The sequence below is a fragment of the Mus caroli genome, unplaced genomic scaffold, assembly GCF_978045245.1.
Source record: "Mus caroli unplaced genomic scaffold, Mus_caroli_1 scaffold_4, whole genome shotgun sequence".
In the NCBI taxonomy this organism is placed as follows: domain Eukaryota; kingdom Metazoa; phylum Chordata; class Mammalia; order Rodentia; family Muridae; genus Mus; species Mus caroli.
Genome location: NW_028227259.1, coordinates 135225628 through 135248988, shown reverse-complemented (window position 1 = coordinate 135248988; position 23361 = coordinate 135225628). Strand labels below are relative to the sequence as shown.

General features: G+C 45.0%; 1 protein-coding gene across 1 annotated transcript in view; it reads left to right on the top strand.

Moving 5' to 3' along the window:
- Positions 1-23361, top strand: part of Galnt17 (polypeptide N-acetylgalactosaminyltransferase 17) — a 462159-nt gene that overhangs the window by 225568 nt on the left and 213230 nt on the right. The window contains exons 4-5 of the mRNA XM_021162564.3: positions 7109-7283; positions 11520-11717. Of these exons, the coding sequence (XP_021018223.1) occupies positions 7109-7283; positions 11520-11717 (373 nt within the window). The remainder of the gene's footprint in view (positions 1-7108; positions 7284-11519; positions 11718-23361) is intronic.

The window sequence follows — 23361 nt, the reverse complement described above, 5'->3', positions numbered from 1 at the left end:
CTGGTGAATCTTGTCCTTTTCAACATTCCAGACATGTGAAGTTTCTTTACTTCCTGAGTCTCAAGCCCCCTCCCCCTCCTTCCTGGGGGGAAATGGCTACACAACAGTGGCAGAGTACCATAGTCATTAAAGGTGGGTTTTCCCCCATCTAAACACCTCTGGAATCTCTTTTACAGACATACGCAAAGATGTGCCTCAGTAACCCTTAATCTAATCAAGGAGACTGTAAAGATTAGCTAGGCATTGGTCTTGGTTCAGCTGCATTTTATATATTTAGTGGGCTGGTTATTTTAGGCATAAAGATCTTTTCATGCACACCTGGGAATCTTGGAATTTTAAGTCTATTTTTTGGAGCTGATTTGCACATACATAAAATATGAAACTATCTCAGGAAAAAAATGATGCTTGAGAAATGTAAAGTGTCCTGATGAATATCTGTGATAAAACCATATCTTCTGAGATGAATGTGATTGAACCCCAGTGAACTGGGAGCCCTCACTGTGGGTGCAGCCAAAGGCTGGTCCTGGAATGATCCTGGGGTACTCACAAGATGCAAGGACTGGGTGCTTCCCCCAGAGGGGTGGGGCAGTCTATTCATCCAGCCTGAAGGAATTATGTTTTGAGGCCAAGTCTCACATAGCTGAGAATGACCCCAAGCTCCTGATCTTTCTGGCTCTGCCACTAGAGCTCTGAGGTTACAAATGTTAACCATAATCAACAGTTTCCACTGGAAGGTCCTGCTGGGAGAAGGAATCTTATCTAAGTGTCCTATTTGATCCTTCAAGCTTTTGGTGACTCAGAAGAGAGTACAGAAGACCAGCCAGGAACAAAGATCAACCATGGAGAAATTGATTGGTAGTGTCCTATTTATTTAGCTTTAATGGCCAACTTAACATGGTCTAGAATCACCTGAGAAGGGAATCTTACTTAAGGAATTTCCAGGTCAAATCCGGGGTAGGCATGTTGTGGGGAGGAACATTCTCTTGATTTTCATTGATATAGAAGATCAAGCCCACTGTGGGCAGCACCATTCCCTAGGTAGGTATTTCTGGACTATATGATGTTGAGATTTTGCCTGTTGCTATGTATTGTAATGCTAAATTCTGTACTTAGAGGTCTAGGCCTACAAGTGAATTCTCACATTTACCTGGCTTTATTGTGTGAACCTTGTTCCTTAATTTAAAACTGATGAGGTTTGGTCTGTTGCTATGTATTGTAATGCAAAATACTGGGCCTGGTTGTCCCAGAGATGATGAGGTCCTCATGTATACCTAGTGATGCTTTGTAACCTTGTCCTTCAAGTTACTCCTGATTGGTGAATAGAGATGCCTACAGCCTAGAGCTGGGCAGAAGAGAGATAGGTAGAGTTTTAGTTCCCAGGCTTGGGGTCTGAGGCAGGAGATCACAGGGGAAGAGGAGATGGTAGAGAGAGAAGATGCCATAGGGTTAGTATATCAAGAAAATATGGCCACAAGGGCTAGCCTATTGGAATAAGAGTGTCCCAGATAAAACATGTCAAATTATAACTCAGGGTTATTGATAGGGAAGTAGATACTAATAGCTTAGAGGGTTTATATGTGCCCAGTTCTAGTGCTTTAAAGGTGTATATTTTATATCTTTTATCTAGGAACCAAATGATCTAAGGAGGGATTGAAACCCCTGATTGATATTAAATATTTACCAACAGTATAAGTAAGCTAGATAAGCATGAGCCTGTCAGAGATTCAGCAAGGAGCATCTCTGAAAATTCCTACTGTACTTCCTTGTCTATGAGTGAGTTCCCTGGTCAGAGGAATTGCAAGCAGTCCTGCCTTCAGGTTTCTGCTTGAGCTCCTGCACTGCCTTGCCTCAGTGATGGTTTGAACTGAAAGTGTAAGTCAAATGAACTCTTCTCTCCCCTAAGTTGCTTTGGTCAGAGCGATTGATCATAGGAACAGAATGGAACTAGCATAGACTGGAACACATACACACAATTTTAAGGTAATAAAATTTTTTTTTGGCATATGTTTTTGGAAGAGACCAAAGGGCTGGCAAGACGGTGAGCAAGTAAAGATACTGGCTGCACCAGCACGATGACCAGAGCTCAGTCCCCAGAACTCACACGAGGATGGAACAAGAGATCAAGTCCGGGGCTGGAGAGATGGCTCAGAGGTTAAGAGCACTGACTGCTCTTCCGAAGGTCCTGAGTTCAATTCCCGGCAACCACATGATGGCTCACAACCATCCGTAATGAGATCTGGTGCCCTCTTCTGGAGTGTCTGAAGACAGCTACAGTGTACTTACATATAATAAATAAATAAATCTTAAAAAAAAAAAGAGAGATCAAGTCCACAAAGCTGTCCTCTGACCTCTACACGGTGCCACAACACATACACATACATCTCTCCCTGTCCACAGTAATGATACATAAAACGTTTACAAAGTAATTTTTTTAAAATGAACAAGGCTAGAAGACACAAGAGGTCATGTATTGTGTGAGAATAACTTTATGACTTATCCAGAATAAGCAAATTCAGAGAGACAGAAAATGTTATTGGTGGTCAGCAAGGGCTGGGGCAGCTGGTAAATGAAAGTGAGTCTTTAGAGCAGTGGTTCTCACCCTTCCTCATGCCGAGACACTTCAACACAGTTCCTCATGCTGTGGTGACCTCCAACAATGAAATTATTTTCATTGCTACTTCATTTTCATAATTTTTCATTATTACTTCATTTAAAATGATGCTCATTTGCTACATCACATATATATCTGATGTTTTCAATGGTCTTAGGTGACCCCTGTGAAATAGTCATTTGACAAACCCCCCCCCAAAAGAGTCATGACCCATAGGTTGAGAAAGGCTGTAGAGGTTTCAGGATTCATGATCAGGGTGATGATACAGTCCTAGGACTCTACAGGTATACTTAGTGCTACTGACCTGAACATTTCCAGATGTTACACATGGAAACTTTTCCATTATGTGTGCTTCTGGGACTTTCTGTGTTGGCATAATTCTCCTCTGGGCTGCTGGCACACTGCGCCGAGTCTGACTGTATTACACCAGCTTCAAGACAAGCCAGGGAACTTGCATTTTCACTGGCTTCTGGGTGACTCGGACTCTGAGGATGCCTGGCTTGAAGGCAGACACTTTTGTTCTGTTTTCTAATTGGAACACGCCATATGTGCTGTTCACTCCTCCCCAGCTGCCTCAACCCACACGTTCCTAGGGAGCAGCAGGTCCCTTAACTCAGCAGCTGTGGGCAGAGAGTGGCATCGGTAATCAGAGTAGCATTGGGGGGTGAGAGTGGGGCTGATGACGGCAGCAACAATAAAGACCTGGTTTGGGCATTATAATTGTCACTCACCCCTCACCTGCTGCATTTTTGCCTTCTACAGTTTTGGTTACCTGTAGTCAATCATAGTACAGTCTTCTTCTCCTTCTCCTTCTCCTTCTCCTTCTCCTTCTCCTTCTCCTCCTCCTCCTCCTCCTCCTCCTCCTTCTCCTTCATCATCATCATCATCATCATTGTCATCAATTACAATGCAAAATAATAATAATAATCTAAATGAAAAGTTCAAAAACAAATAGTTTATAGGTTTTAAAGATTTTTGTTTAATTGTTATGTGCCCTTATAGTCACATAGGCACAGACAAGTGCAGGTGGGCACACACACGACACTTCTCAGGCTATACTTCAGGCCTGCCAGTAACTGCAATGCAAGTGAACGTTCTAGAACACTCTCAAGCTCAGATCAGTTCTTCGTGTGCCCACACCTTGAGAGAGCAGGGTCTGATTATTCTCAGCCCAGAGCCCTAATGACGTGTGAGGGTGGAGGGGTGTGGTGATCCACTGTGTGGATCCATGAAACTCCACACGGCCCCTGACCCAGTGGTCATCTCCCAAGCCCCTGAGTATGTGGGCCAGAGCTTCTTGCATTGATTTTGGAAGTAGGTTGAAGTGAGTCTCCTGGGTTAGTCCTTGATTCTAACCAGGGCTCTGAGATAAGGGAATACCCGCAGTGTACTCTGTAACACTGCGGAGGGTGAGTAGCCTGGATAGAATTCTGTACTAACATCCTTCTCTACTAGTTTGTACTATCCGATCCCATCTCATTTCCCGTTCACGCTCCCAGAGCCTGGATGACAGCTGTGGCTTTTATTGTTAAGGAGCCGATGATCCTCCCTTGCTATTCCCTTCTGATCATGGGCAGCATTTCCCCCTCCCCAACTCCCCCAAATACTGTTTATCAAAACCTTCAGCCACACAACGATTCCCAGATGGCACCTGGCCAATTTAGTATTGAATTTCCTCTAGTCCTGGAAGGTAAACATTTATCTCTGCAGAAATGGGTTTTTGTTTTCTTCCTTAGTTTGTCTTGAGGAGAGAGAGAGAAAAAAAAAAAAACTTACATAAAGTGTTAAGAATAACTTTATTTTTTTTCCCCCAGCATTAGGGATTGAACCAAGGCCCTGGATATGCACTGCCACTGAAGCAACACCCTCAGCTCTTTCTATTCATATGCACATGTGTGTGTGTGTGTGTATTGTACGCATGCACATGCACACATGTGCTCCCATGGAGGCCTGAGTAGAGAGGCCAGAGGTTGACGCTGAGTATCTTCTTCAATCATCTTCCACCTTAATCCTTAGAAACAGGATCTGTCATTAAACCTGGAGCTAGGCTGGCAGTCACAAAGCCGCAGGGACCTTCCTGTCTACGTCCTCCCCCACCAAGCATTGGGATTACAGGTTCATGTCACCGAGCCTAGCTTTTAATAGGTGCTGGGGATCCAATCTTGAGTCGTCAAGCTTGTATAGCAAGTGATTTACCATGCGCCATCTCCACAACCCCATTTCTTTCTCAGATGCTTTTTTTCAAACGAATAGTGTTTAATCCATTGCCACTGGCAGGACTTCCAATTGGCCACCATATTAACTGTGTTCTGGTAGGCTTATCAGTCTTTCCGCAGGTGAAAGACTTCCCCAGCCTGGTGGTGATATATTTTTCTGTGCAAATGTGTGCTGCCGTAGTGAATGTTCATCCCCTTACCCTCTGCCTAACTTTATACCATCTCCCTTAATACTTCCGTTCCAAATAGTTTCTCTCTATGGCTAGCTGAAGCACTTTCATCTGTGCCCATTGTTTGTCACCTCTGACATGGCTTCCTCAGGCTATCTGCACAGCTCTGCAATTCTCATTCAGATTTCTTAAAACCCTGGGGAGGAAAAGAAGAGAAATAAAAATTAATTGTGAGAGGCCAAGGGATGGCTCACAGGTAAAGGAGCTTGCCAGAAACCTTGACAACATGAGCCATATGGTAGAAGGAGAGAAGGAACACCTTCCTGAATGTTGCCCTTTGACTTCTACACACACCCTGGGTGTGTAGATCACACACTGGGGTAGTGTCTTAGGTGTGAACAGACACCGTGACCAAGGCAACTCTGACAAGGACAACTTTTAATTGGGGCTGGCTTTTAGATTCAGAGGTTTAGTTCATTACCAAGGCAGGAGCATGACAGCATCCAGGCAGGCATGGTGCAGGAGGAGCTGAGAGTTCTGCATCTTCCTCTGAAGGCTGCTAGGAGAAGACTGACTCCCACATGGTCAGGAGGAAGGTCTTAAAGTCACACCTACACAGTGACACACTTCCTCTAACAAGGCCACACTTACTCTAACAAGGCCATGCCTCCTAATAGTGCCACTCCCAGGGCCAAGCCTATTCAAACTACTACAGGAGGAGAAGGGCTAGCATTTGAACAGGTGAAATGGGGGTTCCGTGTGGAAGGACCATGTAGAGACCTCTTTTCCCTCCCACCATCCCAGCCCTTGACTGATAGGAGCTTCCAAATCTCATCTTTTCTCACTTCTTGTTCATCAATACACCATCCTCTCTTCTTCCAGGCACCACGTGGCTATATCTGTAAAGAACCAAACCCATGATGCAGAGAGGCCAGCCTCTACACATGCAGAAACCAAATGCCTTTCAATGGGCAAAAGCTGTCAAGTATCCTTAAGATTCGAAGAACCCTCACAGCATCTGCTAAAGGACTGTTAGCACTCTCTACAGCAAAGGCACATAAAAGAGCTATGTACAGTGGTGCATTCCTCTAACTCCAGTTCTGAGATGACAGGAGGCTCCCTGGGACTCCTTGGCTGGCTTGTCTTAGTTAAATTAGCAAGATCCAGGTTTAGTGAGAGATTCAGACTCAACAAAACAAAACAAACAAACAAACAAATCTGATGTTGGCACACACCTTTGATCTCTGCACAAGGGATGCAGAGCTGGCTTCATGCCAAGAAGGGTGTTGAGTTCTCCATGGCTCTTTTACCACTTCCTTTTCATCTGGTATTATTACTTTTCCTCATCAATATGATGAAATCCCGGATGAAAGTCGCCTAAGGAACAGAGGGTTTATTGTGGCTCACAGTTTCAGGGCACAGTCCATCATATCAGGGAAGGCATGGCGGCAGGAGCACAAGGCAACTGGTCATTATGTCTGCAGTCAGGAAGCAGAGAAATGAATGCTGGGACTCTGTTGGCCTTCTCTTTTTTATTTAGTCCAGAACCGCAGCTTATACACGGTGCCATTGACATGCAGTATGGGCCTTCCCATCTCATTCAACCTAATCCAGAGGTGCTCCTCCTAGATGATTCTAGATCCTGTTAAATTGACAGTCAGTGTTAACCATCCATGTGCGTCATAGCACAGCTGTCTTAGATTTGTGTATGGAGATGTATTCTAACTTCCTATCTTACAGAGAGTTAAAATTCCTCACACGCCAACTTTTTTTTTTGCAATCAAAGAACTTTCTGGTGTTTTATAATGTTTATTTTCAATACTTTTAAGCTATGTATATATATATCTTCATATATCTTTGTGTGAATATGTGTGCATGCATGCAGATGTCCACAGAAGCCAATAGAAAGCATCAGGTCACCTAAAGCTGGAGTTACAGGTGGTTTTGAGCCATCTCTGGGTTCTGGGAACTGAACTCTGGTACTCTCCACCAGGTGTTAGTGCTCCAAGCTATTACATTAGTACTACGTAGATATTCAACCCCCTCACAGCATTTGGGGTACAGATCTGAGTTGACTTATTCATGTGTTTCTTGCATTTTGTCATTTACAGAGGAGCTGAAGGCCCCCTTGGAAGAGTACGTCCACAAACGCTACCCTGGGCTGGTGAAGGTGGTACGCAATCAAAAGCGAGAAGGCCTGATTCGAGCACGCATCGAGGGCTGGAAAGCGGCCACTGGCCAGGTCACTGGCTTTTTCGATGCTCACGTGGAATTCACTGCTGGCTGGTAGGTCATGAGCTAAAATTTAGTGCTCAGTAAGGGATGGATCTGGGAGGTGGGCCATTTTACCTGTTTTCCCCCCTGGGGCCACTGGAAGAATGGAAAAGAGATGTTTGGTGAGAAGGTCACTGAGAAAGCAAGAGAGTAAATCACTGGCTGGCTTTCTAGGCACTGTTATTGTTATCATCAATATACTTTTCTCCTTGCTGTGTAACAAAGTACCTGACAAAGGCAACTTATAGAAGAAAAAAGAAAAAAAAAACAACTTTACCTCCTGATTTGAGGGTGCACAGTCCATCACAGCAGGGGAAGGCTTGACATCAGGAAGGTGAGACAGTTGGTTACATTGTATCCACAGTCAGAAGCAGAGATAGATGGACGCTGGTGCTCAGCTTTCTCCTTTTTATTCAGTCCAGGATCCAGCCTGTAGGGTTGTGCCACTTCAGTTACCAGTCTAGAAATTATCTCACAGACACACTGTCTTAGACATCTAGTTTGATTCTAGATGATGACAAGGTGACAATCAAAAATTAACTATAACGATCATTGTGGCGGTTAGTAAATTCAAGGTCAGTCTGGGACACTTGAGTCCTTGTCTCAAAAACAAGTTATTTCTCTAAAACAATAACAACAGGTAGGGCTAGCAGTATAAAAGGTAGCTTAGCAAGCCAGGGGAAGCAAGCCAGTAGGCAGATAGGCCAAGATAATTTGGCTCTGTGACCTTCAATATTTCAAGTCTCCACAATCCCACTCGATAAACCATGTATGGAGATCGATGACACCTTGCAGGAACTAGTTCTCTCCTTCCGGCATCTGGATCTCGGGGATTTTACTCAAATAGTTAGGCCCAATAGCAGGTGCCTTTACCCACTGAGCCATCCCACCTGCTTAGTCATGGAAGTCCTAACAGCTGATCAGACTGGCAGAATCTCCGACACAGGTGAGAACTTCAGCTCACACCAAGGTTCTTCTCAGCTGTGACACTGTTACTTGTGCCCACATCCCTTCAGGAAAGCAAGTCACATATATTGGGGTGGGGGGGGAGCCCATTAGAGATTCGTCAGGTGAGCAGAGGAGATGCAGTAGTTCACAGGACAACCCGGGGTGAAGTTGGGGAGCAGGAATGAGAAAAAGTCATGGAGAAGGGGACCAAGCTCTCCTGGGCTGTAGAATCATGCTGTGAAGGTGACCGGTGGGGGGATTGAGGGGGGGAAGATGGCTCGGTTGATAAGTGCTTGCTGTGTAAACATGAGGTTGTGCATCCAGAAGCCCAGCACCAATGTTATAATAAAGCCAGAGAGAGCCCTGAGTGTACCTGTAACCCCAGAGCTGTGATGGGTGGAGACAGGAGCCTTGCTGAGGCTCATTGGCTGAGAGACTCTCTTGAGTTAGTAAGATAGAAAATTATAGAACAGGCCACCTGACATCCTCTCTTAGTTTCCATAGGCAGGCACATCTGTGTACATACATGTGTACATACACCACAGAGAGAGAGAAAGAGTAAAGTGTAATGGTTTGCATGTAATGAAATACCATAATAAAACCCATTACTTTGAAGACTAACATAAAATATTAATTTTCTTTTTCAATTAAGAGAGCAAAACGGGGACTGGGGAACTGCTTGGTTGGTTAGATTTTTGTGATGCAAACATGAGTCCTTGAGTGCTGACCCCTGCACCCACATAAAATGCTCACGTAAGCGGTGAGCCCCTGACATCCCAGCACAGGGGGAGGTGGAGGCAGAAGTATCTTGCCTGGTCATCAAGTCTAGTGGAATCTATGAGTTCTGAGTTGAGCGAGAAACACTGTTTCAAAAACTAAGGTGGAGGACATGGAAAGATGGCTCAGTAGTTAAGAGTGTTTGCTGCTCTTCCACAGGACTCCAGCTCAGCTCTCAGCACAAACGTCGGGCAGCTCACAACTAACTGCCTGTAAGGCCAGCTCCAAGGCAGCACAGATATGCACACATAAACATAAATAAAAAATAAACCTTAATAATAATAATAAGGGGGCAAGGCATTTGAGTATAACACCCGACCTTGACCTCTGGCTTTGATGTGTGTGAGCACACAGCTCTCACACATGTGACCGCACACACACACACACAAAACCCATACATTATATTATATATAAAATCAGAAAAAGCAAGTCTCCTTACTGGGAAAACTAGGAATGGCTTCTCAGAAGAGGTGACGTCAGAGCTAAGCTGCTTGGTAGCTCTGCTTTCTGCTGGCTGCCAAGGGCATCCCCCGAAGAGAATCTCTTCTCTTCGGTGAAGACGTGAGGGGAGAGAGCAGAGGAGACTAATTTCCCTCTGGCTTCCACCTCCACCGGTGTGTAAAAAGTATCGAAGGCAGTCAGCGGCCCAGGGTATATTTTATTGCTCATTTTAAATAGAAAGATGAGCTGAGCCAACAGGTAATTCAATAGCTGCAAATGAAAAGAGACCAGTGCAGCCTGTACGTTCTCATTATTCTTCCAAAGAGCACAAAGAAATGGGATTTTCCACTTGACTCTTTTCCAAAGTCTACATTCTGGTCCAAGCTGCAAGATTAATGTCTAGGCTTACGTGAGCCATCTTTAGCTTCTGGGTTTCGGAAAGTGATTCCTTCCTGTGATCCGGCCTCACAGACTCACAGTGGCTTGACCATCTGCTCTGGTCTAAGCCAGCCAGCTAACACCTTGAAGCTGGAGCCAGTTCATGCTGGCTGCAGCCTTGAGGGAGGAAGCGCAGCTGGGAGTCGAGATTTGCCCGACTTTGGGTTTAATTAGTTCCAAGCCTTCTGCCGCAGACCAATCAGATCTTTGAAAGCAATCAATTAGATAATCAATGAAAACAACAAAAAATAGTTGCACCCACACAAAGAAACTAACGAAATTGCTTATTAAATCCAGTATAGGAATGACCTATTTGGGGATAGGAAATTTAGTCCCAGCAGAAAGGAAAAGGAGAGGGGAGAGGGAAGAGGGGAGAGGGGAGAGGGGAGAGGGGAAAGGGGAGAGGGGAGAGGGGAGAGGGGAGAGGGGAGAGAGAGAGGAGAGAGAGGGGAGAGAGGGGAGAGAGGGGAGAGAGGGGAGAGAGGGGAGAGAGGGGAGAGAGGGGAGAGAGGGGAGAGAGGGGAGAGAGGGGAGAGAGGGAGAGAGACAGAGAGAGAAACACAGTAACAGTGCTGTGTGGGGAAAACCATATAGAACTGCCAATCATACAGAGATGGAAGGGTGTTCATGATAAAAAGGCCTGGAGAGATGGCTCAGTACCTACTACTCTTGCAGAGGATCTGAGTTTCGATCCCAGAATCCATAGCAGGTGGCTCACAAACACCTAGAGCTCAGCTCTGGGGAACTTGACACCTTCTTCTGCCCTTCAAGGGCAGAGCACTCACATACACATATCTATAAATGGACACCTTTACATGAAAAAAAAAATCCTTAAAAGGAGAAAGAGATGGGGGAGGGGCTTGAAGGTTTGGCACTTTCTAGGGATAAGCCTCCATGCTAATTCCCTTGCCACACCTCTCCTGTTCACACAGACATCCAGACATCGTTATTGTGATTTTATTGCGAGTGAATGCATGAGAGGCATGCTGCACATTTGAAAACCCATACAGAGTATCCAGGGATATGGATCCCTCCGTAGAGTGCTTTCCAAATATGCACAAAGTCCCAGGCTCTATTCCTAATACTATATAAACCAGACATTTAGGTGAGAGGCTGCCTCTAATCTCAGCACTCAGCAGATATAGGCAGGAAGATTGGCAGTTTTAAGACAACCTGGGCTACACAGGAGACCAGGGCCAGCCTGGGCAACTTAACAGAAGAGTCTTAACATAAAAACACAACTGGACTAGGGCTGTATTTTGATTGGTAGAGAGCTTGCCTAACATGAAGGAGGCCCTGGGTCCGAGCCTCAGCCTCACATAAACTGGCTGTGGTTTTGTATGCTTATCATCCTAGCCCCAGAGGAGAGGAGGCAGGATCAGAAGTTCTTCCGGCTCCTTTCTTACACAGCAACTCTGAGGCCAGGCTGGGATACACGAGAGCCCATGTATCGCAAAACAAAACCATAAAAACTCACACGGTAGTCACAATCTCAAACTTGGGTAGTTCACGTGCATACGGGTGCCTCAGTTTCCCTCTGAGTTCCAGCCTTTGAATCTCTTCATTTTGGGGGTAGCTTTAGGCGTCTGCTGACCGAGGCACGCACCAGGGGAGAGGTTTGATTGGGACTTCTCTGCTTTGCAGGGCTGAGCCCGTTCTGTCCCGCATCCAGGAAAACCGGAAGCGGGTCATCCTCCCCTCCATCGATAACATCAAGCAGGACAACTTCGAAGTGCAGCGCTACGAGAACTCCGCCCATGGGTACAGCTGGGAGCTGTGGTGCATGTACATCAGCCCCCCGAAAGACTGGTGGGACGCAGGAGATCCCTCTCTCCCCATCAGGTCTGTGACAAGGATGCTCTGGTAGGGGAGGGGCGGGTAAAATCAGCCGTAGAGTGAGACTCCAGACTCAACGGTAAACCTGAGCCATGGAGAAGGGCTGGAAGAGCCCCCAGCAAAGGCTGCTGCAGTGGTGTGCAAGCAGCTCCTTGGGGAATAGCGGTGTCTTAGGGTCATAATTCCTTGCTGAGGGAGACGTTTGCGTTTTATTGCAGCAGCTACAGTTCCTAGGCACCGCTTTCCTATGGCTGCCATGAAAGTTTAAAATTGGTAATAATGTAATTTTTCATCCTTCCTCGAGTGTTACATAGCTTCACATTCTATGATCTTACCTACCCTTGGTTAACCTGTCTGAAAACACTAAATTATCTCAACCTCTTCGCTCAACATCAGTAATATAATGGCATCAACAAAGATTTTTTTTTTCCCAACAATGTCTTAGTCACAGGTTCCAGATATCAAGGTATGGAACAGGGCAGCGGGACGCATCCTTCTGTCTAGTAGCATCAAACTGAATTTTTGTTTCAATTTTTAATTTATTTATTAGTATTATTGGGCAAGGTATACCTGTGCCATTACATACATGTGGAGACCTAGGGACAACTTTGTAGACTCAGTTTTCTCTTTTCACCTTTATGTGGGTTCTGAGGATCAAAGTTAGTGTTTTAGGCATGCGCAAGGCCTGCATTTGCTGAACCAGCTTATCAGTCCCAAACTGACTCTTTGTGTGTGCGCACATGTGTCCATGTGTGTGTATGTGCGTGTGTGTGTGACACACACATCAGAGGATGTCACATCATTCCTCAGGCAACTTTATTTGAAACAATGACTCTCACTGAATGGAACTTCGCTGCATATGCCAAGTTAGCTGACCAGTGAGCTTCCAGGAATGTACCTGTGTGTGTGCACTTTATCCACTGAGCCATCTCCCCTGCCCCCAACTCTTAAAATAGCATTAATTCTATCTCCGGCATTAGAGGTGGGAAGGGCAGCTTCTCTTGGCCTGGCTTTAGAACAGATTTTCGGTATCAGTAGGAAAGCAAAAGGGAAGCACAGAACAGGAGTAAAGACTTTCTGTAGGTGAGTATGGCTTCCATCTTGGTTTGCAAACTTGTGATTAAACAAAGTGGGTTAGCTTTAAAAAAAAATCCCTATCATTAATGTCTGAGAAAAGCAACTTAAGGAAAATAAGATGTAGAAGGTTTCATTCACTATGTGGGGGGGAGGAGAGAGAGAGAGTGTGTGTGAGTGAGTGTATGTCTGTTTCCGCTGCCTTTCTCCTTTCCCCCTTCTTATTCCAACCAGCTACCCAGCTTTGTGAGATAGTGCTGCCGCCATTCAGGGCGGCTCTTCCCCTTTATCAATTCTCTCTGGGATGCCTTTATAAACACATCCAGAGATGTGCTTTGATAACGTCCTAGGTGTCTCTCAATCCAATCAAGTTGTCAACCAAGATTAACCACCTATTCTAGTTAAACTATCGACTGTTAATTTTAACTGTTAGTTTATTTTAATATTAACTGTTTAGTTAAGTTCAACTGTTGCTTTAACTGTTAGTTTGACAACAGCCTAAAGTCATCTGAGAAGAGAGTCTCAGATTGGCCTATGGACATATCAGTGGGAGATTGCCTTGACTGTTACGTTATGGAGGAGGACCCAGTCCACTGTGGGCAGAGCCATTCCCTGAGCAAGCAGTCCTAGAGTGCATAAGTAATATAACTAAGGGTGCGCTGGTGAGAAAGCCAGGAAACAGCCTCTCCAGGGTTTCTACTTCAGATTCCTTATGAGTTCCAGCCCCAACTTCCCTCAGCGATGAACTGTGACTTGGAAGGGTGAGCCAGACAAACCCGTTCCTTTGCTAAGTTGCCTTTTGGTTGGAATGTTTTATCACAGGCGGAAAGAAAAACAAAACAAAACAAACAACAGAACACCCTCACACCGGAGAAAAGTTTTGCGAAGTCTCCTGACTTTTCCTCCTCAAAGTAAAAGCTGAGAAGTTGCCTGGGAGGCGAACAACTAAGCAAAAAGCAAAGAAGGTGGAGTCTGAGCACCGAGCACCGCCTCAAAGGAGACAGTGTTGTAGCTCAGCTATTCCTACAATGCTCCAAATTGATTCCTTAACTGTCTTCAAGTCATAGTATAGGCAGGCTCCTGGCCGAGGTGTTATCTGAGAGCCGAGGTACAACCCCCATAGATACTCATTCCATCTGTAATAGGGAGCATGTGGAGACTCAGTGGCCTTCAGGACTTGCATTACGTTTCACACTTTTTTCATCAAATAAGCCTTACTCCCTAGTGCCCTTCTGGCATGGGGAGAGGCTGGTCCCCAGCTGTGACTGAAAGAATGTGAGGGGGTGCAATGGGGGTGGGGTGTGAACTGGTCACAGGGAGGAACATACATAGCCAAGTACCTTTGTGTGTGTGAGATCATGAAACAAGAGCACTGCTGCTGGCCCTTCACTAGGGTATGCCAGGCAAGTGGTCTCCCTCTCAGCCATTCATCAGCCCCTCACTGTAAAATTCTAGACAAGTGCTTCTCCTGAGCCATACCCCCAATTCCTGAATGGGGGTGGGGGGGTGGGAGGGTTCTTAGAAGAACTCCACTATGGATTCATAACCACCACCACCCCAGCTCTTTGCTGGGGGGTTCTAGGCATGCTTCCTTTTTTTAAAAAAAAAGATTTATTTATTATTATAAATAAGTATACTGTTGCTATCTTCAGACACACCAGAACAGGCAGTCAGATCTCATTATGGATGGTTGTGAGCCACCACATGGTTGCTGGGAATTGAACTCAGGACCTTTGAAAGAGCAGTCAGTGCTCTTAACGGCTGAGCCATCTCACCAGCCCCTAGGCATGCTTTCCTACACTGAGCCAAGCCTCTTGCTCCTCAGTGGACACTTGCTCTACCTCTGAGATGTATCTTCAGTCCCTCAGTGAAGGATTCTAAGCAAAACCACCAGCACTAAACTACATACACCCTTAGCCTAGGTGGAATGGCCCACAGACATTGGCTAGTCTGCATAGGAAGGCTCTGGGTGAGACAATAGCTTGTATCTCACAAGTTACTGTCACATTACCAGATGATTAATATGCACTTTAAAGACTCAAGAACACAGAGTTGTGATCCTGAGCCATTAATATTACATGATTCTCTGATGTACAGAATGGAAGCATGCATCGGCAGTCCCCTCAGCGCGCATCTTCACTTATCAGACACTTAATTTGTTAATGGTTGATGGGGAGATTTAATTGTCGGAAAGGAGTTTTATGGGCCTTCTGATGTCATTAAGCTGATATAATGTGCTTTCTTAATCATGAGGCCATGGTAATTTCTCCTCCATCCAATGATGCCAAGATGCTAGTGGTTATGTCTGTAGTCCATTAAAGGGACAGAGAGCCTGTCGTATTCCAAATAGCATAGACTAGGTAAAGCTTTGAATACCAGATTTCCAGGTAGGAGATGTCATATAAGAAGTTCTACCCCAGGAGCTAGAGAGATGATGCAGCGGTTAAGAGTATTTGCTACTCTGGCAGAGGACCCCAGGCACAGTTTCTAGAGTCTTCATTTGGCAGCATACAACCGTGTGTAATTCCAGCTTCAGGAAATCTAGCGCCCTCTTCTGGCCTCCATGGACACTGCACTCATGTGCATAAATCACAGACACACATACGTGCATGTAAATAAAAACAGCAAAGTTTTGCTTTAAGGGAACATAGTTCACTACTTTCTTTTGTTCTAGTATTAAGTACTGAAGCTAGGGTTTCATGAGCACTACACAGGGGATCCACCACTGAGCAACATCATGGCCCTTTTATATTTTTACTTTGGATTTGAGGGCAGGGTCTTTTTAAGTTACATATGCTGGTCCCGAACTCATTCTTTAGGCCAGACAGGTCTTGAACTTGTGTTCCCCTGCCTCAGCCTCCAGAACAGCTGACAGACCTGCATCAAGAAGTCTAGCCTATATCGTTCTTTTCATTTGACCTAAAGAGCTGTTTGCCAGGGTTTCCTGTTGGTTCCCTGTCCTTGCTTGTTTATAGCTGAGCTTCAAGTGAAATTGAAGTGACCTCCTTTTCAAAGAGAACATAAAGGTTGGAGTTAGGGATGGTTAGAAAATATATCCTGCCCAAGGAGGCACCTGCTCCCAGCCCCATGTGATACCATACAGAGAACCAAAATGCTTGGCTCCCCAGCCTTTTAAAAACTCTTCTCTTAGTGTCTATGTACATGTTATCTATGTGAGTTTTATCCCACATGTGTATAGGTGCCCTTAAAGTTAAGAAAGGGGTATCAGATTTCTTAGAGCTGGATTACAGTTATATAGCGGGACTTTCTCAGACCCACCAGTGATATAAATAATGATACAGTGGCTTCTATTACACTTTAAAGCCTAGGCCTTTTGCTTGGGTAGTTTCCCAGCTAGCTCATCTTACTTAACCTGATGATCTAGCCTACAACCTGCCACATGGCTAGCTCTTTACCTTTCTATCCTCAGCTCTGGTGCATGCCTGCTCCATCTATGTCTGCTCTCACATCTTCTGCTTCTGCTTCCTTCTCCTGCATCACTCTGTCTCCGGAAGTTCTGCCCTCCTCCTTCCTGCCCTAGCTATTGGCTATCAGCTCTTTATTATAACCAATCAGCAGCAAGACATCACTAAACTACCTTTAGGCTGGTGAGGAAGGACAAATATTTGCAAAATAGAAAACCCACTGATGGGGCACACACCTGACAATAGCAAAATCCTGCCAGAATTTAGCTCTCAGATTGAGACATACCAATGTGAAGAAAGGTTAGCCCAAACACAGTTGGTTGTGAGCTGCCCCACCCAGATGTTAGAGATGAAACAAAAGTCCTCTGAAAGAGCAGCAGGCTCCCTTAATCACAGAGCCAAGTCTTCAGCCATACATACATTTTTTCTTCTTTTGAAGTGTGACCTAATGGAGACCAGATCTTGAACTTGCTTTGAAGCTGATGACTAAATTCTTATCTTCCTACCTTCACTTTCAGAATGCTGGGACTATGTGAGACCTGGGCTAGAACCCAGGGCTTTGTGTATACTAGGCACATGTTATACCACTCAAGCTATATCCTCAGCTCGAGGTCCCTGGACTTTTAAAGAGAAACTATTAGTAGATCTTTTGTGAAATCTGACTTCAAATGTCAAAGTCTGTACCATGCTTCCAAGTGGAGATGCAGAGCTGGGGGTAAGATGGCTCAGGGGAGAGATCACTTGTTTCGTATGTGGGCTTTATTATCCAGAACCTCCTGAAGCTGGATGCAGTAGCACACATTTGTAATCTCCGTACTTTAAAGAAAGATCCATGCATTTATTTTATTTTATTTATTTATTTATTTGGTTTTTTTTAGACAGGGTTTCTCTGTGTAAGCCCTGGCTGTCCTGGAACTCACTTTGTAGACCAGGCTGGCCTTGAACTCAGAAATCCGCCTGCCTCTGCCTCCCAAGTGCTGGGATTAAAGGCATGCGCCACCACCTCCTGGCTTTCATGCATTTATTATGTGTATGCTTACGGGAATATTCCTGAATAAGTTTGTGTGCACTCTATGCACACAGTAGCCTTTGGTGGCCAGAAGGGGCATCAGATCCCTGGAGCTGGAGTAACTCACAGTTGTGCCTGCTGTGGATGCTGAGAACTGAACCTGAGTTGTCAGCAAGAGCCATAAGCATTCCCAACCTCTGAGGCATCTCTTCAGACCCAGTCCCAGCACCTGCACAGTAAGATGAAAGGCAGCGATAGGAAATTCTCTGGGTGTTTGTTATGGTAGTTTGGATGAAAATGACCCCCATAGGCTCATAGGGAGGGGCATTGTTTGAAAGGATTAGGACCTGTGGTCTTGGTGGTGTAGGTGTGGCCTTGTTGGAGGATGTGTATTACTGGAGGTGGGCTTTGAGGTTTCAGAAGCTCAAGCCAGTCCCAGTGGCTCATTCTGTCTTCCTGCTGCCTGCCAATAAAGATGTAGAACTCTCAGCTCCCTCTCCAGCACCATGTCTGACTGTTTCCTTGCCATGATGACAATGGATTGAACCTCTGAACCTGTAAGCTGGCCCCAAATAAATGCTTTTCTTCATAAGAGTTGATGTGGTCATGGTGTCTGTTCACAGCAATAAAACTCTACTATGACACTTGTGGACCACGTACTCTGGTGTATACAGCAGCAAACAACAAAGGGACCCTGTCTCAAACAAGACAGAGAGTGAGGGTTGACAACTTAGATTGTCCTGACAATCACATACACACACACACACACACACACACACACACACACACACACACATGTGCACACATATATACACAGATTAAAAATAACAAGTGGCATTTAACTATTAGGGAGTGGCACTAGTGTATTAAATGTTTTGTCCTTGTAAGAATTGCTACGGTCATGGTGTCTCTTCACAGCAGTGGAATTCCTAACTAAGACACTATGTAAGAAAATAGGTGGCTTTGTTGGTTTGGGCTTGGAAGGAGGAGGAAGGAGGTAGATTCCTGAGAGTCTGTGACCAGCCAGCCTAGGCAACTTTATTAGCTTCATGTTCAATGAGAGAGCCTGTCTCCAAACACAAGGTAGATGGTATCATAAAGGACACCTGAGGTTGACCTACGGCTTCCACAAGCATGAGCACACACATACAAAATGCACCTGCACACTACACTCGAGTGTGTGTGCACACATGAATACAATTCTTTTGAATGAACTAAAATCCTATTTGTCTTAACATTATGTAGATGTTCATGGAAAATCAGCCAAATGAGAGCAGAGAGGGAGCACATATCTATCCTCAAGGACTCTAAACTGGGTGCACCATGAATTTATAAATGCTGGCTCAGTCCAGCAGCTGAGTTCCAGAGCTGTCAACTTTACATCTGCTGATCTGAGCGTTTCTTTCCAGCTGTGAGACACCCCCCTCCCCAGACTCTTACTAGGAGAGGACCAGAAACATGTGCTGGTATGGTGTCTGAAGGGAGAATTTCACCGCACCTTGCTTTTGGAGCCTCATCTGAGCACCTCACTAGGCATCTCCTGTGAGTTGACAGTGGGACCTCCCTGTTCTGTGTTAGGTGACCTTGTAATTAGTGACACTGCTCGTTAATAACCAATTCAAGATGATGAGTAACAATTAGCAATCCTTAATCCAACATGTAATTTCAGGATAAATTATAAGGTACGGGAGTGTCAGAGCCTGTGAGCATCGTTGAGTTGAAAGAATTGCCCTGGATGTGCAGAGCTGCTGAGATTTCACATTCTGTGCTGAGATATATGGAAGGGGAGACGGCTACTTTTCTCTCCCGAGAGGGGGAATATGACAGGCTTACACAAGAGGAACCCTTCAAGTGACAAAGCAGCCTTTTTTTTTTTTTTTTTTGGCTTTAAAATACATATCTTTTTCTATGTATCAGCATATATATTTTAAGCATTAACTAAGCTCAGCTTTATGGTAGGTACTTCCACAGGGACAGTCCTGGTTAAATGACAAGATTCTTACCCTGAAAGAGTTTGCAGACTGAGCTGGGGAGGTTGCTGGGGGCAGGGCGGTGCTTGTAATCTTGCCTTCAGAACTGATGTTAAACAGGCCTGGCCTGATAGTTTGGTTTTACAATCTAAGAGCTGGCAGAGATGGGATTCCTTAAGGCTGGCTGGCTGGATGGATGGATGGATGGCTGGATGGATGGATGGATGGTGAGCCCAGCCAAATTGTGGGAACTCTAGGTCAGTCTAGACCCTGCCTCATGAAAACAAGGTAGATGGCACCTGAGGAATGAAGTGTCAAGTCAACCTGTGGACTTCTGGACTCCACATGGGCATGCTCATACCTGCATCTGTGCATACCTGCATACCCACTTCCCTCCCTCCCTCCATCCCTCACACATCTCCTACACACACACACACACACACACACACACACACACACACACGGCTTGACTATAGACACTGTTTGAGTTAGTGGAGATTTGTGGAAGGAGGATGGATTTTGTGAGTGGGGTTGGAGGAAGAACCTCAATTAACATTAGAATTTTCCCTGTGCAGTGTTACAGTTTTGATGTCAGATATCTCTAATGTCTCATAGTTGTTGAAAGTTTGGTCCCCAGATGGTGGCATCACTTGAGAGTGCTTTGATTAACTTCATAGGTAGATTAACCTGTTGATGAATGGGCTTCTAGGAGGTCCCATCTTGTATCTGGTTCAGTGTGTGTGTGTGTGTGTGTGTGTGTGTGTGTGTCCCTCTCCTGTTCTCTCTCTGGTGCTTTCTTGCTCTCTCCATCTTCTCATTTGCTTGTTCTCGCTCTTTCTCTGGTTTTCTCTTTGTCTCTCCCTTTCTCAGTCTCTCTCCTTCCTTCTTGTATGGACTTGTGCACTCAAGTTCTTTCTCTCATTTAATCTGTCTTTCTCCTCTTCCTCTTCCTCCTCCTCTTCCTCCTTCTTTCTACTTCTCTCCCTCCTCCTTCCTCTTCCTCCTTGCCTTCCTCTTCTTCCTCCTCTTCTTCCTCCTCTACTCTTCCTTCTCCTCCTTTCCTCCTCCTTCATGTCTACCTTCTTTTATCTTCCTCCTCCCCCTACTTCCTGGCCACCATAAAGTGAGCCACTTTCCTCCACCATACCCTCTGCCATAATGTTCTTTCTCACCACAACCTAAAAGATACAAGTTTCTTGGACATGAAAACAAACACACAAACACACAAATAAACAAAGAGGATGAAAGACTTATTCTGGTGTGAGTTTAGAACTTTTGGCTCATGGTTGGCAGGGGCTGTTGGTCTTTCTGGCATTGGGGTACCAGTGTTGCCATATAGTGATGGATTAAGACAGGCTGAAGGACAGCATGTCTAGAGGAAAGGGAAGTTGGTCAGATGATCTGTGCTGGACAAAATGAAGCCCATCATGGTTCGTCAGGTCTCTTAGCCATTCGCCTAGCCTGCACAGCATATTCCACAATCTTCTACTCATAGGGCTCTGTTTTCTCCTCCTCCTCCTCTTCCTCATTTTCTTCATACTCATTGTGTGTGGGGGAACATGTGTGCACGTGTATATGCATGATGGCATGAGTGTTGATGTCAGAAGGCTGCTTCTCTCCTAAGATGTGGGTCTTTGGAATAGAACCCATATCCTCAAGCTTGGCAGCAAGCATCTTTACCACTGAGCCATCTTGCCTGTCCAAAGGAGTGATGTTTTTAGGTGTCAAGGGTACAGGAAACCAAACAATACCCTCTTCCCATGCCAGCCTCTCCAGAAACTGTTTATGACCATATGGAAGCATGTTTGCAGTCATTGTGAACATGCTTTGGAGTGAAATCAACTCGAACAATTGACATTGTCTGGTCCTTTGAATACCTACCCTAGTTAGCTCACTATTCCCTTTTTGCACTGAACTGTTGGGCCTGCAACTACACAGCTTTCTACTGGAAGCAAAATTCCTAGGTAGTGCCCTGAGGCTTTAGCAACATTTGCAAAAGAATCACTCTTCCATTTGACAAGGGGGAAGAGACCTGTCTCCATCAGTAAACACTGACAGCTCACAGTAGCAGATAAATTAATCTGAACCTCATAGCAAAGGAAATGGCCCTTTACCTCAGCAAAGAGATCCCAATGTGTGAGCTGCCTCAGAGTAGAGGAGCTTTATTTAAAAGTGAGCGATTTTTAAAAATGGGAGACGCTTTACCCTTGAGTTAAGAGTGAGGTTTCTGAGGCATAGCTTGGACATAAATTGGGAAACCAGGGTACCATTAATTTTATCAAGTTGATTTGGCAAAGGGGGATCAATGGGATTCTCATTCCTCTATTGCAGGCAATTGGGTCCAGCTGTGGGAAATGTGGGCGGTAGCCATTTTCAGGTTTTGTTTGGGGTGTGAAGTGCGTGCCTATGTGAAGTATATACACACGTGTGCAGGTTTGTAGAGGGCAGGGAAGAACATAGGGTATCCCACTCTATCACTTTCTACCTTATTTGCTTGATACAAAGTCTCCCAGTGCATCTGGAGCTAGGCTAGTGGCTGTCCAGTCTCAGGGATCCTCTTGTCCCTTTCTCTCGTGTTACTAAGATTACAGACCTGTGTGCAGCTGCCACACCCAACGGTGGGTGCAGAGATTCAAACTCAGATCCTTATGCTGTATAACAAGCGCTCTCACCCACTTGGATATCTCCCCAGCCCCTACAGCTTTTACTTTGTTCATTCCTCTATATAGTGCTGGGGATTGGACCCAGGACCTTGTCCCACTAAAATATGTTGGTCTGCAGACCTTTGTTTTTATTTTGAGATGGAGTCTTACTAAGTTTTCCTGACTGATATCAAACTCTCTGTGAAGTTCAGGATGGCTTCAAACCCTCAATGCTCCTGCCTTAGCCTTCCAAGTAGCTGGGATGACAAACCTGCACCTCATACACAAGCCTTAATCCCCTTTCCAGATAATTCCAGGATGTGTTATGTTCCTAACCCTTCCACATGCTCTCCTTCTCCTGACTTTTCTTCCCATTCCTCATTTATTCCTCCACTCTCAAAGACCAAAAGGTACATTTGTGTGACTCTCAGCTTGAGTTCAGAGCAGAAAGTAACTTGGGCTAACTTCTTATTCCCTCTGATGAAGAGAAGCTGCTTGCTGGCTTGCTCACAGACTCACGCTTAGCTAGCTTTCTTATATAGCTTGCCTAGGGAATAGTGCTGCCGGTTGTGGGCTGAACCCTCTTGCATCAATTAGCAATCAAGACAATGCCCTTCAGACATGGTCACAGGTCAAACTGTTATGCACAGTTCTTCAGCTTAGGCTCTCTTCTTAGATGACTCTGTGTTTCATCAAGTTGACAATTAAAGCTAACAAGGACATCAGATATTTAGTCACAGCAACCCAGAGAGTAGCTAACAACTTTACCATGGCTCTTACTAAACCTTACATTTAAAAAACTGGTGTTGTAGACACAAAGCTAGCTTTGAAGGCAGATCTTACCTACTTTCTTGTTTGTTGCAATGTAAGAATATATGACCATTTCACTTCTGTTAGGTCAAGAAGAATGTAAACAGAACTGGAAACAGTGGCATTTAACTTTTGTCTTAGCTAGGGTTTTTATTGCTGTGAAGCAAGGCAACTCTTATAAAGGACATTTAATTAGTTTTAGCTTACAGGTTCAGAGGTTCAGTCCATTATCATCAAGATGGGAAACATGGCAGTATCCAGGCAGACATAGTGCTGGAGGAGCCAAGAGTTCAACATCTTGATCTTAAGGAAGCCAGAAGACTATTTTCCACATTGGGCAGAGCTTGAGCCTAGGAGCCCTCAAAGCCTGCCTATACAGTGACACACTTCCTCCGACAAGACCACACTTTCTAATAGTGCCACTCCCTGGGACAAGCATATTGAAACCACCACATTCTGCTCCCTGGATCCCATAGGCTTGTTCAAACATATGCATCTATGGGAGTCATATCTAGCCAGAGCATAATGAAAAATATATTTAGTCCAACTTCAAAAGTTCCCATAGTCTATAGCAGTCTCAACAATGTTAAAAGTCCAAAGTTCAAAGTCTTTTCTCAGATTCATCCAATCACTTAACTGTATTCTCTTATAAAATCAAAATTGAAAAGCAGATCACATACCTCCAACATCACAGGATATATATTACCATTCCAAATCATC